Source organism: Varanus komodoensis, unplaced genomic scaffold (genome assembly GCF_004798865.1).
Source record: "Varanus komodoensis strain SLA01 unplaced genomic scaffold, ASM479886v1 scaffold11, whole genome shotgun sequence".
Taxonomy (NCBI): domain Eukaryota; kingdom Metazoa; phylum Chordata; class Lepidosauria; order Squamata; family Varanidae; genus Varanus; species Varanus komodoensis.
Genome location: NW_025335317.1, coordinates 2429076 through 2447411, shown reverse-complemented (window position 1 = coordinate 2447411; position 18336 = coordinate 2429076). Strand labels below are relative to the sequence as shown.

General features: G+C 51.1%; 2 protein-coding genes across 4 annotated transcripts in view; both read right to left on the bottom strand.

The window, feature by feature from the left end:
* KAT6B (lysine acetyltransferase 6B) overlaps window positions 1-15748 on the bottom strand; it is a 109554-nt gene extending 93806 nt beyond the window's left edge. The window contains exon 1 of the mRNA XM_044420240.1: window positions 14964-15748. The gene's annotated coding sequence lies outside the window, so the exon portion shown is untranslated. The remainder of the gene's footprint in view (window positions 1-14963) is intronic.
* Window positions 15749-15861: 113 nt separating this feature from the next.
* Window positions 15862-18336, bottom strand: part of ADK (adenosine kinase) — a 161902-nt gene continuing 159427 nt past the window's right edge. For all 3 annotated transcript variants that reach the window (XM_044420250.1, XM_044420252.1, XM_044420251.1), the window contains exon 11: window positions 15862-18000. In XM_044420250.1, coding sequence (XP_044276185.1) covers window positions 17876-18000 — 125 coding nt within the window. In that variant the 3' untranslated portion in view covers window positions 15862-17875. The remainder of the gene's footprint in view (window positions 18001-18336) is intronic.

The following is an 18336-nucleotide window of genomic DNA, read 5'->3' as shown; positions in this document are numbered from 1 at the left end:
CGCAAGAACGGGCACTAAAACACAGGACTTGATAACAGCTAATTGAAAGGTTAATCTACATAGGCTCTGACAGAAGGAGGTCCCTCCCCGTTTCTGATTTTTTTTTAATCTGCTACTGGCAAGTGGGAAATTGAGCTTCTTAGAAAAAGGGGGGATGGCGAGGGGGCCGCTTCTGACGAGCCCACCAGCTGGGTTCGGTGGTCCACACGTTCAGTGGCTGCGAGCCGGGGCAGGCACGATCAGCTTTGCTGGAGTGGCATTTTAACGTCTCCTCGACACGGATGCAGCCCGATCCTCCGCGTGCTTTCGGAGAAGCAAGTCGCGACGATTTTTCCAGGGCTTGCTCGCGATTGCCCGTGAAGCAGCAGCCTCGGCGAAGGAGGAAACGCAGTCGCAGGGAAGGCATGGAGGGAATCCATCATGCCATTGTGAGATGCCTCCAAAGTCTGCCTGAAAGGACGGGGCTTCCCGGGACCCCTGGGTGGACCCGGATTTCAGGAGCTGCCTTTCCCTGGCTCTAACCATTGGTCCATCCAGCCCCAGTGCCACCCACTTTTCCTCGAACAGAGGCTCCAGCGAGCCTCAGACCAGAACCACCAGGGCTTGCACCTGGGAAGGGGAGGATGGATGGCAGAGGAGCCTAATTTCCCGGGCCCCGTGTAGGAGCCCATTAGCCAGTCGCGCTTGCCACGCAGAATGGTGCCCCCGCCCCAGGGGGCCCCTTGCAGCCAGGGGTGTACAGCACAGCGAGGACACCTGCAGGTAGAGCTTCAGGGCTGAGGTCAAGGCCGCTTCCCACACTGCCATTTTCTTACGGTGGCGACACGGCACTCACCTCCCATGTCCAGCTGGCCAGAAGCAGTGGCTCCCAACCCGGCCAGCACAGCCATCCCATGCACCGGGTGGACACGGGCACAAGCACTCGTCTGGGGAGGTGCGCATGGCTCTCCACACGCCCTCCGGGCCACTTTTCTCCAGGTGCACCATTCCAGGTGCGCCCAAACCAGGTACATGCGAATGGTGTTTACGGATGATGCAGGGCTGCCACTGCAAAGACTGAAACCCTTTGGGGGCCTTCTCACCGCCCGGCCACCCTCCGAGGTGCCTTTGATGGTGACCTGAGAGGGGGCGAATTGCCCGGATGGCTCCCCCACCGGCTGACCCCCTTCCACGGCCGCTCCAGCAGAGCTTCCACGCGTGTGGGGTGGTGCTTTTCTTCCCATCACTGCTGCAGTGTGGACGGGCACTTCGAATGCATTGGTCTCATCACCGTTTTTAAAAGAAGCCCTTGTCGTCATTCGCTGCCCTGAGCGGCGTTTTCTCGGTGGAAAGACGGGATAGACATCCAAGTGATCGATCTCGACTGGTTTGTTTGGCCAAGGAAGGGCAACCTGCGTGGACCCTTGTCCCTCCACCAGTGGAAGAGTCCCTGCACCGGCTCGCCTCTTCCCCTTCCTGCCCCATGCCGGGAAGAATGCACTGCTCCGGCCCCATTTCCCTGGTGGGACGATGCACGTTCTGGCCCCCACCACAGGCCAGGCTGCTTCTGCCGCCTTCCAGAAAGGATGGCGTGTCGGGGGAAAACCCGCCAGCCCCAGGCCAGAGAGAAGCAGCTGCTCCAAGGCCCATGTTCCGCGCTCGCTGCTCCGTTTCCTTGCTAGATCGGAGGGTGGCCTCGAGGGCCACGAAGGCAACCTCAAGCGTTCCCAGCAGAAGTTGGGATGTGCTTAGTCTCCCTTGGAGACCTTCCGGGGGGGGGGGGGCATTCGGTTGCCTCGGGCAACAGGGGATATTGCGCAGGCTCAGGTGCTGCCCACCCGCCACCCAGCCGTCTCCCTGGCTGGGGGAGGCCTGAGAAAGCCTGAGCTAGAGGTTGGATCCACCATCAGCACCCCGGCCATGCAGCAGGTGGGCTTCTGGCTCGGCTGGGGAGGGCCTGCGGCCGTCCCCGTCAGCAGCCCTGTGGACGCTTCGTGCCCAGACTGCGCCAGCTGGGATGGAAGACCGCTTTGCTTCTGGGAAGGCAGGAAGGGTTTCGCCTTGTCTGTTTGGGGGCGGGGGTCTGCCACGATGGAAGGAGAATATGCGTGTGCCTTTCTGTTTTGCCAGGGCATCCATGTGTTTCTCCGATTCTCCTTTGCTTCGGGCAAAAGGTATTTTGTTGTATTTGTGGAGGCAAAAATGACGATTTGGCAGGTGATCTCTGATCCCACTTCTTCTTGTACTTAGCTTCTTGGCCAAGTGACTTGTCTCTGCTGGGCATGTCTTCTGTGAGATGAATATTTGAGCAGAAAGCTGCTGTATGAAGTGTATTTTTCTTACTTTCTTACTATTTAATTAAACACTGAGTGCCTACTTATGCTATTTCAGTATAGATGCTTTATAAACATGTTAGTCATAGGCTACAAATTAAAATTAGTGAATTCCTTTGTATATTTAGGGTGCAATCCAGCAAGGCTTACCCTACAAAAGAGTGAGATGGCCAGTTTCAGCTGCTTCGCCGCTGCACTTCAGAGGGGAGGGAAAGAGGCCGAGGCGAGGCCATTTTGTGACAACACCTGCAACACTTTAGCACAACTCCAGGGGTAGCAACCGGAGCTGCGAGGGTCGGAACCCCTGGGGTCCATTCACAGGGTGAGGCGCCCAGAGCTGTCACTTTCCCCCACATCTTCTCGGTCCTCCACACCCCACACTTTCTTTCATTGTGATCAAAACAAACAAAAAAATAGAGTCTTACAGTTTTCTAGCACCAGGTTTGAATAAACACATTGCAGTATATACTATATACTGTTCTCTTTTTTTAAAGGGGGAATATAAGTCTAATAAAAATATAAATAATATATATACTATACATTATAGTAGTATACTAGTATACTACTATTCTTGGGCATAATTATGCATAGGCTTCAACAGACAGACCAAATCTCCATGTATTTGTTCATTTTTAGATTACACCTGAAGACTACCCATTCAAAAATTCAAAATATCATTAAGTCCTCAACCCATTGTATTATCAAAGCTGTCCTTCCAATATTGCACAATTAGTTTCCTAGTTGCCCAAAGAGTGTAGAGAATATATGTATATGAACCTTGCATTAGAATCCAAGAAGTAGGTTGAGAAGAACAGGTACATCTGTAAATATTACAGACCTTTCCATTACAAAGCTTATACATATTATAACCTCCCAAAAAGAGAGAGCCATTGCGCATGGTCAAAACATACAGGAGCATTAGCTGCATTGCACCTCCAGTGTGTGTTTGGGAGGTTTGCATTCGTCTGAACATTAGACGTCCTCGCATGATCTGGAACTCTGACCTGGGCAAAAGCTCTTCTGTACATCCCAGCTTTGATGTGGATCCAATGGGTGGCAAACTTGGCATGACTAAGGCAGAAGACCCTGCCCAATGCCTCCTGGCCCACAAAACAAAGCACGAGGTGGAGCGGTCTTATGCTGTGCGTGGTCTGACTGACTGTTTTAAGTTTGAAGTATTTTGTTCATATAGATACTGCTTTCCTTATGTAATGAAAAAGAAGTATTTCCTGCACAAAACTTGTTGAAGGAGGTTCCCAAAAGCACGACTGTGCAGGTTACGATGGCGAATAACAAGAAACAAAGAATATCCCTCAAAAATTATGAATAGAAGTTAAAACGAGGAGAACCAAACTACCATGTGATGCTCGAATTCACGTTTTCACATTCGGAAGGCAGCATCTTTTAGGGAGAGCAGGCCGGGCAATTCAAGTGGGGGCATCTGCGGCCAGCGCAGTTCCCCACCTGCCTTCCGCCTCCTCCTCTGTGGAAAAGCCCCTCCTCTCGAAACTCCCCTTCCTTGAAACAGCCACCGCATGCGCTTCAGAGAAGCGGATGGATGAACTCTAAATGTCCGGAAACATTAAGCATGCTGTTCCATACATGCATGTCTCCTCCAGTGTAAGCCACCCCAAGTCCGATGGGGCCTTCTCTCGGGTGCCTGGATGCAGAAAACTAGAGCCTTCGAGAACGAAGGACAAAGTGTTTAACTGCTGTCCCTCCCAGTAAAGACCCACATACCCTAATATAGTATAAAACTGGGTAGGCGCTTTACATGAATGCACCAGGGCTAGAAGTGGAACATCTATTGATTGAATAGTCTATTTTTTTCCATCTTGAGTCTCTATAACAGTGCGCTCTCTCTCTCTCTCTCTCTCTCTCATCTCCTGCAACAAGCATGCCAGATAATGTATCAAAATTTTGAAGGGTGCACCAATCATCGTTTGCATGATTTGCTGGTGTTGATTTATAAAATATTGAAAAATCTGTACGTTGCAACTTGACATGCGTCATAACACAGTTCCAGAGAGTTAGTAATTGCTGTTTTCAAGGCCAGGGAATAAACACATCTCTCCCCAAGGAATAATTCGGTGTCTGTGGATTTTGTGAATCCCAAAGCCCAGCAAGGAGCTGTTGGTGTCGCCAAGCCAGCAGACTAAATGTTGCTAGCCCTGCATGTCCAGCATGGGGAAAGGTATACATTTCTTTCTCAGTGTTTACATGCCCTGGCTGGAATTGCCAGCATTCGCTCCATTTTGGAGATCCGTGGCAACTTTAGTTACTGAGACGACCTTTGAAAAATGTGGTTGGCAGTGGCTGGATTAGTGGCATTTAGTTGGAAAGGCGAGGCTCAAATTACAGCCACACGATTCACAGGGTGGTTTCCTGAAAGTCTCTATCCAGCATCAGCACTATTTGTCTCCCGTACCAATGAATCTCTCGTTTTTTACACCTGTGCTTACATATGACATGGGGTGTTTCAATATAGAGACATGGGTCATTTGTCTTCCCAGCAGCCCAAATAAGATTTTTTGATGCTTGTGATTTTTGTTTTTTGTTTAGTCGCGAAGTCATTCCCCATCCATCACGACCCCATGGACAACATTCCTCCAGGCCCTCCTGTCCTCCACCATCCCCTGGAGTCCACTCAAGCTCACGCCGACTGCTTCAGTGACTCCATCCAGCCACCTCATCCTCTGCCGTCCCCGTCTTCTTTTCCCGTCAATTGTTCCCAGCATCAGGCTCTTCTCCAGGGAGTCCTTCCTTCTCATTAGGTGGCCAAAGTATTTGAGCTTCATCTTCAGTATCTTCATGACAATTAGGGGACTCAAATTGGCAAAACCCTTTTATGTTCAATAAAGATTTGGAAGAACTCTTTAATGGCTCTTCGGCAAGATTATTTGTTTCATTGTGTATTAACTTATTGTATTATTTCCCTCTGGTTTGTGGTTTGAACACCTGCTGGTCTGAGACTGCAATAGGTCGTCAATTCATGCAAACTGGCACTACCAAGTAAGACTTAGGTCTGGGACCCAAACTGCTCCACTGTTGCTTCAACCACAGCGGAGGCTAATTATAGCTTGTTTGGGTTTGGGCGCCACAAGTTGCACAGAAAGTGAGCTGCAAATGGAGTCTTCTTGTAGTCACACCGGAGGAATGGAGGGCAAGGGCTTATGAGCAAAGGAGGAGGGAGGGAGATGGGGAAGACGGAAGGTGAGGGAGCTGAAGGTCCTGGGCGAGGAGATGTCAGGGGAGGAGAGCGGAAGGGCAAGTGGAAGGAGAGGAACTATTTTCTTTTGCTCCCCAGCAAAAGGTTGCATGTGGCTCTCCTTGATATGCAAAGGAACGAGGAATAATCTTCAAGGGGCTTTAGGACTGCTTGAACCCTGAGCGCCCCTGGGGACCATAGCTGAACGACTGAGCAACTTCTGGATGAAACAGGAGACTTTAAGAAAAGCCTGGGGAACCACCTGGAAGTTTTAGGTTGACGTTTCCCCATCAAGAAAGAGAACTTTGTGGGTCCCTGTAGTTCAGCCCGGGAGCTGACTGCTCAGCCTGATCAGAGAAATGTCTTAAGGCTTGTTTAGGGACAATAACTGGGGCTTCTAAGACCCAATTGATGGTAAAAGTAACCATATTCAAACCCTGTTCAAAAGTAGTAACAACATGTGTCAGTTTTGAGGATTTATGCAAACAAAGGGCTCAATCCTGCACATATTTAACTGAAAACAGTGGACTTAAAGTGCTTAGCGCTGGCCAGGTGGCTCCCATATACCAGGTGGGGCGTTATCCATCACCCAGCAGGGCCGTGCTTCTCTTTCCACTCTCCTTGGAATTTGTCCAGAAAGAGAACTAACACATCGCCCCCACCACCAGAGAAGAGTTACGAGCTCTCTTTAAACCTAATATTGTAATTGGAAAAATTTAGAAACCATCGATGACATTTTAAAATTGCTAAGTAGAAGTAAAAATATTAAACTTCACTTTTGCTCCCAGACTGGTAGATTTGCATTGCTATCTCCGCTTTCAGGGGACATACAGGGCTTTTAGTCATCTGGGGCTCACATGCCCTTTGTCTTCCTGCAGAAGCTTTCAAGATCAAAAGCATTATTTTATGGCTCCTATAGAACCAAGCTGTATGGCCCAATTCACCCAAGCCTGTGAATTGCCCCATTTTATTCCCATTGTACCTCCTGTTGTGGAATGCTGCTCCAATCTCCCAGCACAAAGATAGTTAACAGTTCAGCCCGAGATGTGTCTACCCAGAAGATGGTCAAGCTATTCCGGCATGGGAGGCAGAAAACCCACAAACACATTCTCCTCTCAGCGGCAGCAAAAATAGCCAGTGCCACAACGAACTGAGATGCTGCCCTTTCATGACACGTGGATTCAGCTCCCTGCATTGCCCCTCACGTGCTGAAAAGGCCAGCCAAGTCACTAAATTGGGCTGAGACAAAGGCTCCCCCAAAATACCAGTGTCAGCTCTAGAAGAATGAACTGAATCTGCAGGAGTGGCCCCCAAGTTTGACTTGAAGGAAAAGGACATGCTCAGGGACAGTGAAATTGGTTCAGCAGGAATGAAGGGGCGCTTCCATGGGAACAAGGGGCTCCTGAAGGAATCGGACCCTGGGGCACATCCGTGGCCAAGCTTGTTCAGGGAAGAGGGAAAGCAGCGTTATTTTTCCGCCCCACTCCACCCAGGGTCCCAAAGTAGCTGTGGGGCTGCCAGGTGTGATCGCGTTCCGTAGTGGTGCCCCAGGGCAGGATTGCTCATCCCCTTCAGAGCCTCACCAGCCCCTAATTCATGGCTTTTTGCTGCCCAGCTAAGACTTCCCTCTCTGCCCAAGCATTTAGCGACACATTGTTTGTGTCACAGATGGTTTCTGGGGGAGGGTTATGGGGAGATTATATTTTGATGAATAATTGTTTATTATATCTCACTTTTTTCAGTAAGGAGTCCAAGGCTCTTACATCCGTCTCCTTCTCTCCACGTTATCCTCACAACAACCCTGAGAGTTATTTTGCTGTTTTAAAATGTGTCGTCACTATGTATGGGTGTGAAAGGTGGACAGTGAAGACAGCTGACAGGAAGAAAATTGATGCATTTGGAACATGGTGCTGGAGGAGAGCTTTGTGAATATCCCGGACCAAGAGAGAGACCAAATCAAGCCAGACCTTTCCCCAGAAGCTGACACGACAAAACTGAAGCTTTTGTCCTTCATGAGAAGGCAAGACTGACTCACTGAAGAAGACAATCCTGCTAGGGAAACTTGAAGGCAGAAGAATAAAAGGAAGGCCAAATAAGAGATGGATCGACTCCATAAGGGAGCCCACAGCCTTGCATTTAAAACAGCTGTGCAGCGATGGCCTGGGCAGGAGAGCTTTCGTTCATAGGACTGCTACAAGTCAGAGGTTACATGATGGCACATAACATCTACATCAATGTGTTTGTTTTAATTTTGCTGCGGTACCTTCAGCTTCAGCACCAGAGAAACCCAAGAACTGATAAAAGCCGGAAACACTGCAAAAGATCAAACCTGGTTTCCTCCTGTTTGGCTACAGCGAGGTCCACAGAAACTTCACAGCTCCATCTCTGTTTTCAAAACCGGCTGCAGTCCAATTTAAAGGGGCGTGTGACAGGGTGACTGCCGGGAAAGGGCTTCCCCTCTTCCCTGGGCATGCTTCCCCGGGTTTTGGCACCCTCCTGTGATTTCTGCATCGCTGTCGCACATCCCTGTTTGGCAGGGGGCTGGAAATGCAGATCAGTTTTGGCAGCAGCCCTGACTTGCGGCATCACCTGCCGCTCGTCCCGCAGAAGTTCACCACTGAACCTCAGGCCGGCCTGGCACTCTGGTGTGTCCAGCTGTCTTTGCAACCCCCGACTGGTTCCATTCCAGGCATAATCCTATAAAGCTTAGGTAGAAAAAAGGGCTACAATTCCCTGCATGGCTGGATGGGGAATGCTGGGAACTGTAGGCCTTTCTTCTTTGTAAGCTTGCATAGGATTGCACCTTTATGGGCTTTACATTTAAGTGCACCCCTAAAAATTTGATACGGGGCACGGAGCTGTTTGCATGAAGCCAAAGTGCTGGGTATCCAGATATTTAAGAAGCTTTTTATTTAGGTGGGACACACGCCCCCTTTGCTTCCCTTCCATTGCCATCATTTTCTTGCTCAGCTGCCCGAGCTGTCTACCTGTGCCGCTTGTCACCTTTGCTGGCGCAGGTACCTGCTACGTCTCCAGGCAAGCGAGTTGGGATTTGCCAGCACTGGGGGATGGATACCTGGCATTTCACAGGCAAAAGCAGCTCCTTGAAACCTGTCCAGAAGTCTGTTGCCAGCGGAGCTCCTGGTAACCCAACTCTGACAGGAAATACATCCACGTACTGCTAGCCCTTGGAGTTCTGAAATAATCATCAATTGCAGCCGCATGGAAAGCGCATTGCAGCAGTAAAGGTGCTTACATTTCCTGTCAAGCAAAAGGAAAAGACCCAATAAAGCAATGCTTCTCTGCTAGCTATTGCAGCAGAAAGTATGTGTGAATGCAATGGCCCAGTCAGCACCAAGCATTGCGGGAACTTTGCTGGATTTCAAACGAAGAGAACAGCAAGCAGTGCGACTGGCGCGAACAAAGCACGTTGCTGGTACACACACACTTCAAAACCTTCCCTGCGCCTCCTAGTTTTGTAGCGATAAGACGCTTTCAAGTCAAAGCAAGTCACTCATATTCTGGAAGCAGAAGATGAGTGTTGCAGGGCTCTAAAGAAGTTTGAATTCTAAAACAAAGCAGGAAAATCAAATAAGGGTTTTCTGCTACTCATCGGGCCTTCCTTATCTATGCAATCTCAAAGGCCTCAGTGCCTTTCTTTCCCCAAGAAAACTTTCTTTGCTGATAGCCTTTCCGTTAGTACACGCCTCTTTGTACTTTGTGCTCGCTTCCCATGCTTTTCTTCAGCTGCCTGAAATGTTTATTAGAAATGTATCTTTCTTACACACAACTGTTTTGTAGCCTGACTCCCAAAGGAAAAAACGGAAGAGACGGTCCATCTGTGACACCAGAACACACACCGCAAGCACGAAGCCAGTCCGCTGGGACTCCTGCCTGGGACTGCGGCAGCCTCCATGGGCCGCTGCCTCCCCAGTTGGGGGCCTCCTCCACGAGTCCGAAACGGGCGCCCCAGCACAGGGAAGGCTCCTGGGCGCCTTGCTGAGGGCAGCAAAGCTCCCTCTCCCAGGCTCAGCGGCGGACCACCTCTTCATCACCGTCCGCTCATCCTCAGAACTCTGTTCAGGCAGCCCACCTGGGAGTCCATCCGGATGCGGCAGAGTATCATGGCAATGAGGAGCCGGAATGGCCCACGGGGTTTCAGACTGCAAAGGGGGAACACTGGCGTCATGCCTCCCCATATTAAACATGATCCCTGTAAACAGAAAACGGGCACACGGGTTAAAGCGACTGGCCTTCCCTCCTGCCACCTTTGCCGCTGGTTGTGTTTTTGTGCATCGTGTGCGTGTGTTTTAAACACAGGGGCGTTTAAAGCAAGGCCCTCTACAGTCGGGAGCGGCCAAGTCCTCTCTGCCCCATCAGGGCTCTACCACTTCAGGCCGCTGCATGAGCAGGCCGGGCATCCTGCAGAACTGGATGCGGCCCAGTCCCAGGGTGCTGGGCCGTGGCAGCCCCGGCATGTGAGCTGGCTGCCCATCTTCCGTTCCGCAGACATGACACTGCCAGTACTGAGTTCAGTGGCTAATTTGAGAAGACACCCCCTCCCCAAGACCTTCAGCACCCAACGGCCCAGCTGGAGAGAATCATGCAAAAGCGGCCAACCTATAGAGAAGTCTAAGGCCAACTGTATCTCCAGGGATAACTAACCGGTGATAATGATCCGACAGCAACTTTTAAAATCAGGGTATGGGCTGAAAAGGGAAGGTCACAGGAGTCCTAACTCATGCTTTGCAAATGCGACGTCGGTGCAGTTCTTGGGCTTGAGGAAATTTTCTGCCTGCAGTGAAGCCCAGCTCTCCGTGTGCAAGGTCTCCCGCACATGGAGAAGTGAAAATCTTATGGAAGGGGAGGCACGAGGGCCCAGCTTCACTTCCCAGGTGGGGCTGAGAGCGCCCACGGAGTCCCGCTGTCCTCAGCCCTGCGCTCTCCAGGGGTCGGGCGATGCCAGATGGGAGAGGGCCGGTGCAAAGGATGCCGAGTCCGAGCTGGGGCAAAGGGGCCCTGTGCTCCAGCCTGCCGCAACCACATGCCCTCCAGGCGCGGCGCGGCACACTCCCCGGAGGGCATCAGGTTGGAGAAGCCACCTGCATGCGCACCGTCCTGCCTGGGCAAGTCACTTGCCAGAACGGCAGGATGAGGAGGCAGGTCGCTAAGGACCCCCCCCCACCTTCCCGTCAAGCAACGGTAAATTACGTTTTGTGCAATAAAAAGGGGAAATCATTCTCCCACCCTCCCCAAAAGACCAGGCAGCAGGGAGACGATGCTCCTCCCTCCCCTAAGGGACAGAATAAGGATGCTGGGAGGAGAAACAGTCCCTTACTTCAGTACAAATGGGGCGCCAGCTGCAGCCCCCACGCCTCTAAATTCGCCGGTCCAGTGGTGGTGCTTTCTTTTAATTTTTGCGTGGATTCAAGAACAGGCCACAGATCTCCCAGCAGCTCATGAATGAGGCTTTTATGGCAGACCCAGCCTTGCCGTGGAGCTGCTGACAGATGCGCCGGGCTCTTTCCATCCGTTAAGTGGTGGGGGAAAGAGCCCTGGCTTCCGCCCCATCCCGCCCGGCCCTGGCCGCCCCTTCCCCCTGCGTAACCGGAGCCAGAGCTATTGCTTGCCAGGCCCCGAGCCCTCGGCCCCCCGAGTGGGAAGCAAGCAGCTAACGCGGCAGCCGCCCACTGCAGGCCAAGCCGGCGTGAGGAGCAGAGGCCTGGTCCCCTCCACCACCAGCGTCACCAAGCCCGGAAAGGGACATGCGGAGCCTCATTCTCACTCCCTTGCGGGCACAGCCCGGCTCTTCCCCTCCTGGGAGCAGCGCAGCGCGGAGTGACAGCTTATCTGCGCAACCGGCACCCAGAGTCACCCAGGGAGCTTCACGGCTCAAGTGGGGAGCAGGAGCAGGACCTCGACCTCCGCCGTCCCAGCCCAGGACTCGAACTCCTGCGCCACCCTGGCATCCCGGACGTCTTGGAGGACGGCAGAGCTCGGAGGAAGGCACGGAGCAGCCCAGGGGTCCAACAACACCTTCCCCGTGCAGGTGTGGCCAAACAGAGGGATCCCTCCTCCTCTCGGAAGGGCAGAGGAGCTCCCCCGCTGAGGTTGTGAGCAGGCGGCAGCGAGAGGGGCTTCTCGCCACCGTTTTGTGCCAGATGGGAAACCGGCTCGACCCGGCCCCGGGCAGGCAGGCCCTCCTCAGCACAGCATCCCCAGGTCAGCTCCTGTGTGTCAAGTGGGTTTACTGGGTGGAGTGATGGAAAGCACCCACCCTCTGCCCATCAACATATCTGCTGAGAGGAAGAGGTGGAGGTGGAGGAGGTGAAGGAAGAGGAGGAAGAGGTGGAAGAAGAGGAGGAGGTTCGGTTTGAAAAGAATGGCAGTTAAAAGTCAGATCCTCAAAAGGTTCCATGTGGCTGATAATTCGGAGACACCAGAATGGCTTCCGTGTTTTCGCTTCAGGGCTGCAGAACCTAAATTTCTTCTGATGATGGGGAAGAAGGAAATCCTGTCATAAGCGCTTCATGTTTCTCCAGTCACCCCAATTATTCGCACGAAAGATCCTATTTTCTTGCTTGAACCGAAGGGTGCTCCCATCAAACCACGTATTCACTCACAGCCATCCCTGTGTTGTCTCACTCATGGGGAGCTCTGCAGAGCACCGTCATCGCGAGGACTGGCTTGGGAGCGCCCGGCCTGTTTGTGCCGCCCCCTCTGCTCCACAGGTCACTGCTGCCAGCCTCTGATGGAAAGGGATAAAATGCGCCAGGCTGCAGTGCTCGAAATGAGAAAGATTAGTGGGCATATAATTACGCTTTTCAGGACATGGACTGGTTATTTCATTTTCTCCACGATAAAAGTAAACAACAGAGCCAGGGTGGGGGAAGTACTAAAATAACAGCATTTAAACTTCAGTGGAATAATTAACAGCCATTCCATGTATCTGGTATACTGAGTCTGTCCTCCAGGGATCATGGCTCATGTGAAGCCTTTTGCACAAACGTGTGCATCCATTTTCAACAGGCACAGCTGTCGTGTCAAGCCCAGATTTCAGGTCTATGGCTCACCGAGGCCTCTACCCAGTCCGGGACGGGGACCTCAGAGAGCTGGTCAGAGCTGAGGAAAAAGCAGCTTTCGCCTTTCCACACTCCTGAAACCTTTGCCCAGAGAGCTCTATAGGGCTGAAAGACCTGGGACTGGGATCCTGAGGTGCAAGGAAGAGAGGAAAGGGTGGCTTGGAAGGTCTGGGTTCCACTGAAATCACTCAAAGTGAGGGTTCAGAATGCAGGTGCACGGATGCTCTTGGCCTGGACCTCCTTACACCTGATGAGTTTTTCTGGTTCCTTCATCGCTTCCCTTCCAAGTCTCAGTCTTTGAATTTCTTGGCTGCGGTCTCCCTTTGAACTGACGACCGAGTTGAGGTACGTGAAATCTTTCACAATTTCAGTGTCTTCACTGTTAACAGCAAAATTCTGCAATTGTTTTATGGTCAAGATTTTTGTTTTCTTATATTCAGCTGCAGCCCTGTTTTGATTTCTGCTTTCACTTTTATCAGGAGAAATATCAAATCGTCGCTGCTTTCTGCCAGTATCATCTGCACGTGTTCAATTATTGATGTGTCTTCCCCAGTTTTCACTTCTTCCGATTCTGATCGAGCTTTCCTTACGGACCATTCAGCAGGCAGAATGAATGATGGGGAGATGAAACGCAGCCTCAGCCGGCCCCGCTGCCTATGCAAAGCCATTCGGTCCTCACACCTTCTCCCCAATCCAGTGCTGGGCACCCCATCTCTTTCAGGACCACCCGCAGCTTCCTACGGCCCACGCAGCCAGAGGCCTTGCCGTAGTCCATGACGCGGAGGTGGAACCGCCAGCATGGCTTACTGCATGCGGAGGAGTGTCACGTCCCACTTGCGTGGGAACCGGCAGTGTGGTTCTCCTCGCCTGCTTCTCCTTCTTGGGGCTTGGAATGGATAGTCCATGGTTCCGGCTTGCTGGCCACTGCTTTGTCTGGCATGGGCTGGACTTTTTGTTCGGCATGTGGAACCGGTTGATGCAGGTGGCCCAGCCGAGAGCCGCTCCTGGCCTGGGGCACAGAAAAACCCGGGTGTGGCTGGTTTCTTAGAGAACCAACTTCGGCTGCTTCCCCCAAACACGAAACTGCGGCACTCCTGTGTTAGCGAGAGTGACACTTCCATTCTGACACCAACACACTGAGGGTGCCTTGTAAGCTCTGCTTATGGGATGACTGACAAGCCCGTGTTGGAAGATGGAGTTGGATCTCTTCAGATGCAACGCTGTGCCAGATGAGCGTAGGCAAGCAACAAAAACAGGACTTTGCAAACTCCAGGCCTTTTTCTCGTGACTTTTTGCCATTTCTTGATTTGCATTATTGTCCTGCTGATTATGATGACATGTCTATTGACATCCAGACGTTTTTCCTCTTGCAAGGACCTCAAGACAGCTCACATTATCCTCCTCCCCGCTCCCAATTTATCCCCACAATCAGCCCATGAAGTAGGTCAAGCTGAGAGTCAGTGACCAGCCCAAAGTGAGTTGCATCTAGAGTCTAGATCTCCCAAGACCCAGCCCAGCACTCTAACCACTATGTAACACTGTCTCTCAGTAGTTTATATCCAAGGTCTTTTGTGTTAAATTGCTTCTGGATTTCAGCGTTTGTGTGGCCCAGCTGATGACTCAAGCCCTCACTTGTCTCTGTTTCAACCAGGGGAAGGTGGGTTGCTGGGGTGTTTGACAACCCATGGGCTGTTTTAGGGTTGTGGATGGCTTGTTGAACACCCCCCGCCTATTCTTGCCCAGGCTGCCCATTACTAAAAGCCATTATAAATTCTATAAATAAATAAATTAAAAATAAATTAAATAAATTTAAAAAATGGTGACCTCCCACTGTGGCCGGAAGGTTCAAAGCAGAACCTATGTGGGCATTCCCCCACCACAGTGTCTCCTTAAGTGCGACCCAGGTCTGTGTGTGCAAAAGCCCCTTCACCCCAATTTCTGCTGCTGGAAGCAACACATACCTTTAACACTAATCACCATCATCTAAATTTTGCAATTGATATTGCAGAAGTTTTCCTCAATTCTCTTATAACCTTCTGCAATTTTTACTTTCATGCATCGCGCATGCTGGTTTAATGAATCGTAATGGCAGGACTTCCTTTCTGTGGCAGGAGAACAGAACAGCTGCAGGGGATGGATTATTTAAAGGGAGGCTTCATCTAGATAAAAATACGAATAGAAATGGTGGGGAGGAATCGCTCGTGCAATTCACACGGAAAATGAAAGGCTTGGCCAGGGATGTGAGATGCAACACCTGGACACTTTATGTGGGCAGCAGCTCTCACAGCAGCTCCAACAATTCAAACTGGTCTTTCTAGGGCCGCCGAGACCACGTGGTGGCCGCTGCTCTTTCTCACTCACCTTCCGCTTGGCCACGGGCTTCATGTGAGGCGTGTCCTTCAGAGCCTCCAGCAGCTTCCATGCTCTTACGCCATGCAAAGTGAAAAGCAGGAACGGCTGCTTCTAGCAACACGCCCTTCCTTGATCTCTCTGGGGAACTTGAAAAGATAAAGAAGAAGGTTTGATACAATTGCCTATGTCTATTTTATTACCAGGAAGTAAGGGGGCAGTGTAGAAAGGAACACAACAGTGGAGCAGGCTGGCCTGGGAAGGTGCCTTTCACCCACCTGGTGCTCGTTCTTTAAGAGCTGAGCTGCTCAAATAGCAACTGCAATTAAAATAGCAACTTCTCCAGCCTTCTTTGATCTTCTGTGGAACTAGAGAAAATTGTGTGACCCCCACCACCCAGAAATCCCAGGCCAAGGGGGGAGTGGCCCTGCCTTCCCACTGCCTGTCCTGGGCTCCTGCATGGGAGCACATGAGCCTCAACAGGGACGGCACCGAGATGGAAGGACTTCACACACCCGAGGTCTTTCCAGTCCCCAACTCGACAGGTGCACTGTGGCGATGGTGAAAATCGCCTCATACAAAATGTGCAAAACATTCCTTTATCCCAGCCAAGCATCATTACCTGGGAGCTTATCCCAATATTCTGTCCCGAAGGTTTTCTATTTATTTTGTGTCTTTCCAAACTCACATAAACCTGATTTGCTCTTCGTCAGACGCAAACCACAGAGGCTCTCCTATAGCACCTCGCCATGACGTCCCTCTCCACAACCTGGAGGGATCGCTTAATATGATTTCCATTGTCCAGAAGGGTGGGGGGGAGATCCGGTGCTCCTCCCAAATGCTCACAAGTAGCAAAAGCAAGACGTGCAAGCATCACGCACAGAGACAAATACACAAGCAGAAACTGATAAACCATGCAGCTTAATTTAATCTGTTCTCATCGATACAAGTCACAGAATCCAGTTTTACTTGGCCCATAATGTGAGTTAGTGCGCAGTACACACAGCTCTCGTGTCAAGGATGCCATGGAACAAATACTGTGTCAGCTGCTCAGAAGGGAGACCAAACGTGACCATGAATTGGTGTCTGCTCCAACTTATTCTATGCCTCACTTGAAAATCTTTGCCCTTGACTCTTTTAGCAGAAAGCTGGGTATAAACAACAAAATTTCTTGATCATGTTGTAAGCAGGTGAGCCAAAACACTGTTTTGCATTTTTGTAAATGCATGTTTTAAAGTTGTCAAGGATCAAGAATTCTCTTCTGAAAGCTAACCTCTTAACTCTGCCTGCGCAAAGTTTTCTGTTGAATAATGTCCCAAGTGCGGATTCTGATAGTACCCATGGGGAGAAAAATTAGCAGGCAACGACCTTGCCTTCAAAATAGACTCCATTACAGACAACTGTGAGCTGCATTTCAGTACTCCGTGAACAACCCCTGGACTGGAATCTTACTGATCCAACCACACTGCCGCCGCTTGGTGCCCTCAGTTTACTGCTAGCTCTTTCAAAAGGAAAGATGGTCTTTCTTGGTCAATAATGCGCCCACCTTTCTACGTGAGGGTTGTTCACAGCATCACAGGGGCACAATGGCCCAGCGCGAACGACAGGGCAGCCCACTGTGGGTTACGTGACCCTTCCAGCGCTGTGGGAGGGCCGATCGTGCCCATGCAGGCCCTGGCCAGCGTTGTCACAGCCCACCTGGTCAACTGAACCCAGGGAGCAGCAATGGCACGAGGGCTGAGCAACCCTAGCCTTGCCCACAGCCCTGTGTGGGTTGTTCAACGATCAGACAGCGCTGCTGCCCAGGTTCGGACGACCGAACACGCTGCAGCACTGGCCAGCCTATTCCTAGCAGTGGGAACTGCAGCTCCTCCTGGGTAAATTACTCCACACTGGGCTGCCATGTGGTGTGAAGTGGCCCTACGGAAATTAAAATGAGTTCATACCAAAGGTCTGACTATTTCCACTTCTCTTCCTAAGGGACTGATTCTAACAAAGGCTGGGCATAAAATGTCAAGCCAGAGAATTCCCATATCACAATTCCTTTATTTTTCAGTATCAAATTACATAGTAAAGTAATGAATGGCATTTTCAGAATGTCTCTCTTGAATACTGTAATACAAATAAAGATTTCTCAGTTACTAGCATCTTAAAACTGTGCGTTGAAATAAAAGATTCTGTTTTGGCTTATCCTGATGAGTCTGCCTGCAGGAATATTTCTGTACTTCGTTTGTGTGTGTGTGTGTGTGTGTGTGTGTGTGTGTGTGTGCGCGCGTGTGCGCACGCGCAAGCGTGCGTGGTCTGAGATGCAAGCTCAAGCTCACAACTGGCACTGTCCTTTTATGGAATTTAATTCTATCACAAGCACATCGTGATCCCGCCCTGGAAGGACAGAGCCCCTCCAAGCTGTAATTCAAATCAGGCTCAAAGTCCTGCAACTGCCCAGAACCCTCCTTCCAAATTTCCTAAACCCAGGAATCAGGAGCAAATTCCTACATACCGCAAGCCCAACATAGGTAAGAACTGAGCACACATAGGGGAAAAGACATGTGTTTTCTTATGCACACCCGTTTTCACACCAGTGTAATGCCATTAATTCTGCCTCCGGCTAACTGGGCTTGTTGGCTGAGGCATGTAGGACTGCCCATGCCTGGCTGGGCTAGAGGAATAAGTCAGAGGTGTTTCCGTGCAGAGCTGTTCCTAAGGAACTGCACCAAAGACGTGGTGTGCCAGGCGGACGGGAGCCCGGAGTCTCATTTAGGACATGCAGAACACGGTTGTGTGGGAAAAAGGACCAGGGCATTGACACGGAAATGTGTGGGAGGTACAGTGAGCAGAAGTACAGAAGCTTCGACGCAGGGCGAGTAGGGCGGGGCATCGCGGGGCAGGTGGCACCTCCTCTTGGCCTCGTGGGTCTCCCAGCGTCAGTGGAAGTCGGGCTTCTCTGGGAAGGTGCAGCCGGAACGCTTTATGATTACGCTGGCAGCATAGTGTCCGGCGCGGATGCACTCCGTCAGTGGCCGGTCGTAGACCAGCTGGGAGAGGAAACCTGAAAGAAGGAAGGCAGAGAGAGCAAAGAGACACATCAAGAGCACTTCCAACTCTCTGCGAACATGCCTAACCAACTCCTCTTTGCGGGGAGTCATTAAAAATGGGATTCATTGCCCCAGTAAATGGACGAGCTGAACGGCAAAGCAGTGTGGACGTCTCTTTCAAGCCAAATCAGACCTCCACCGAAATGAGGCCTCCCTTGACTTTTCTGAAGTTCTAGCAGAAGACCAGCCTGTCTCGTCGGGAAAGCAACCTTTTATTAAGCTTGGGGCACAACCCAATGCAAGTCGAGGCAGAAGAAGGCCCTGCAGTTCCCGCCAGTTGGGAGTCTGAT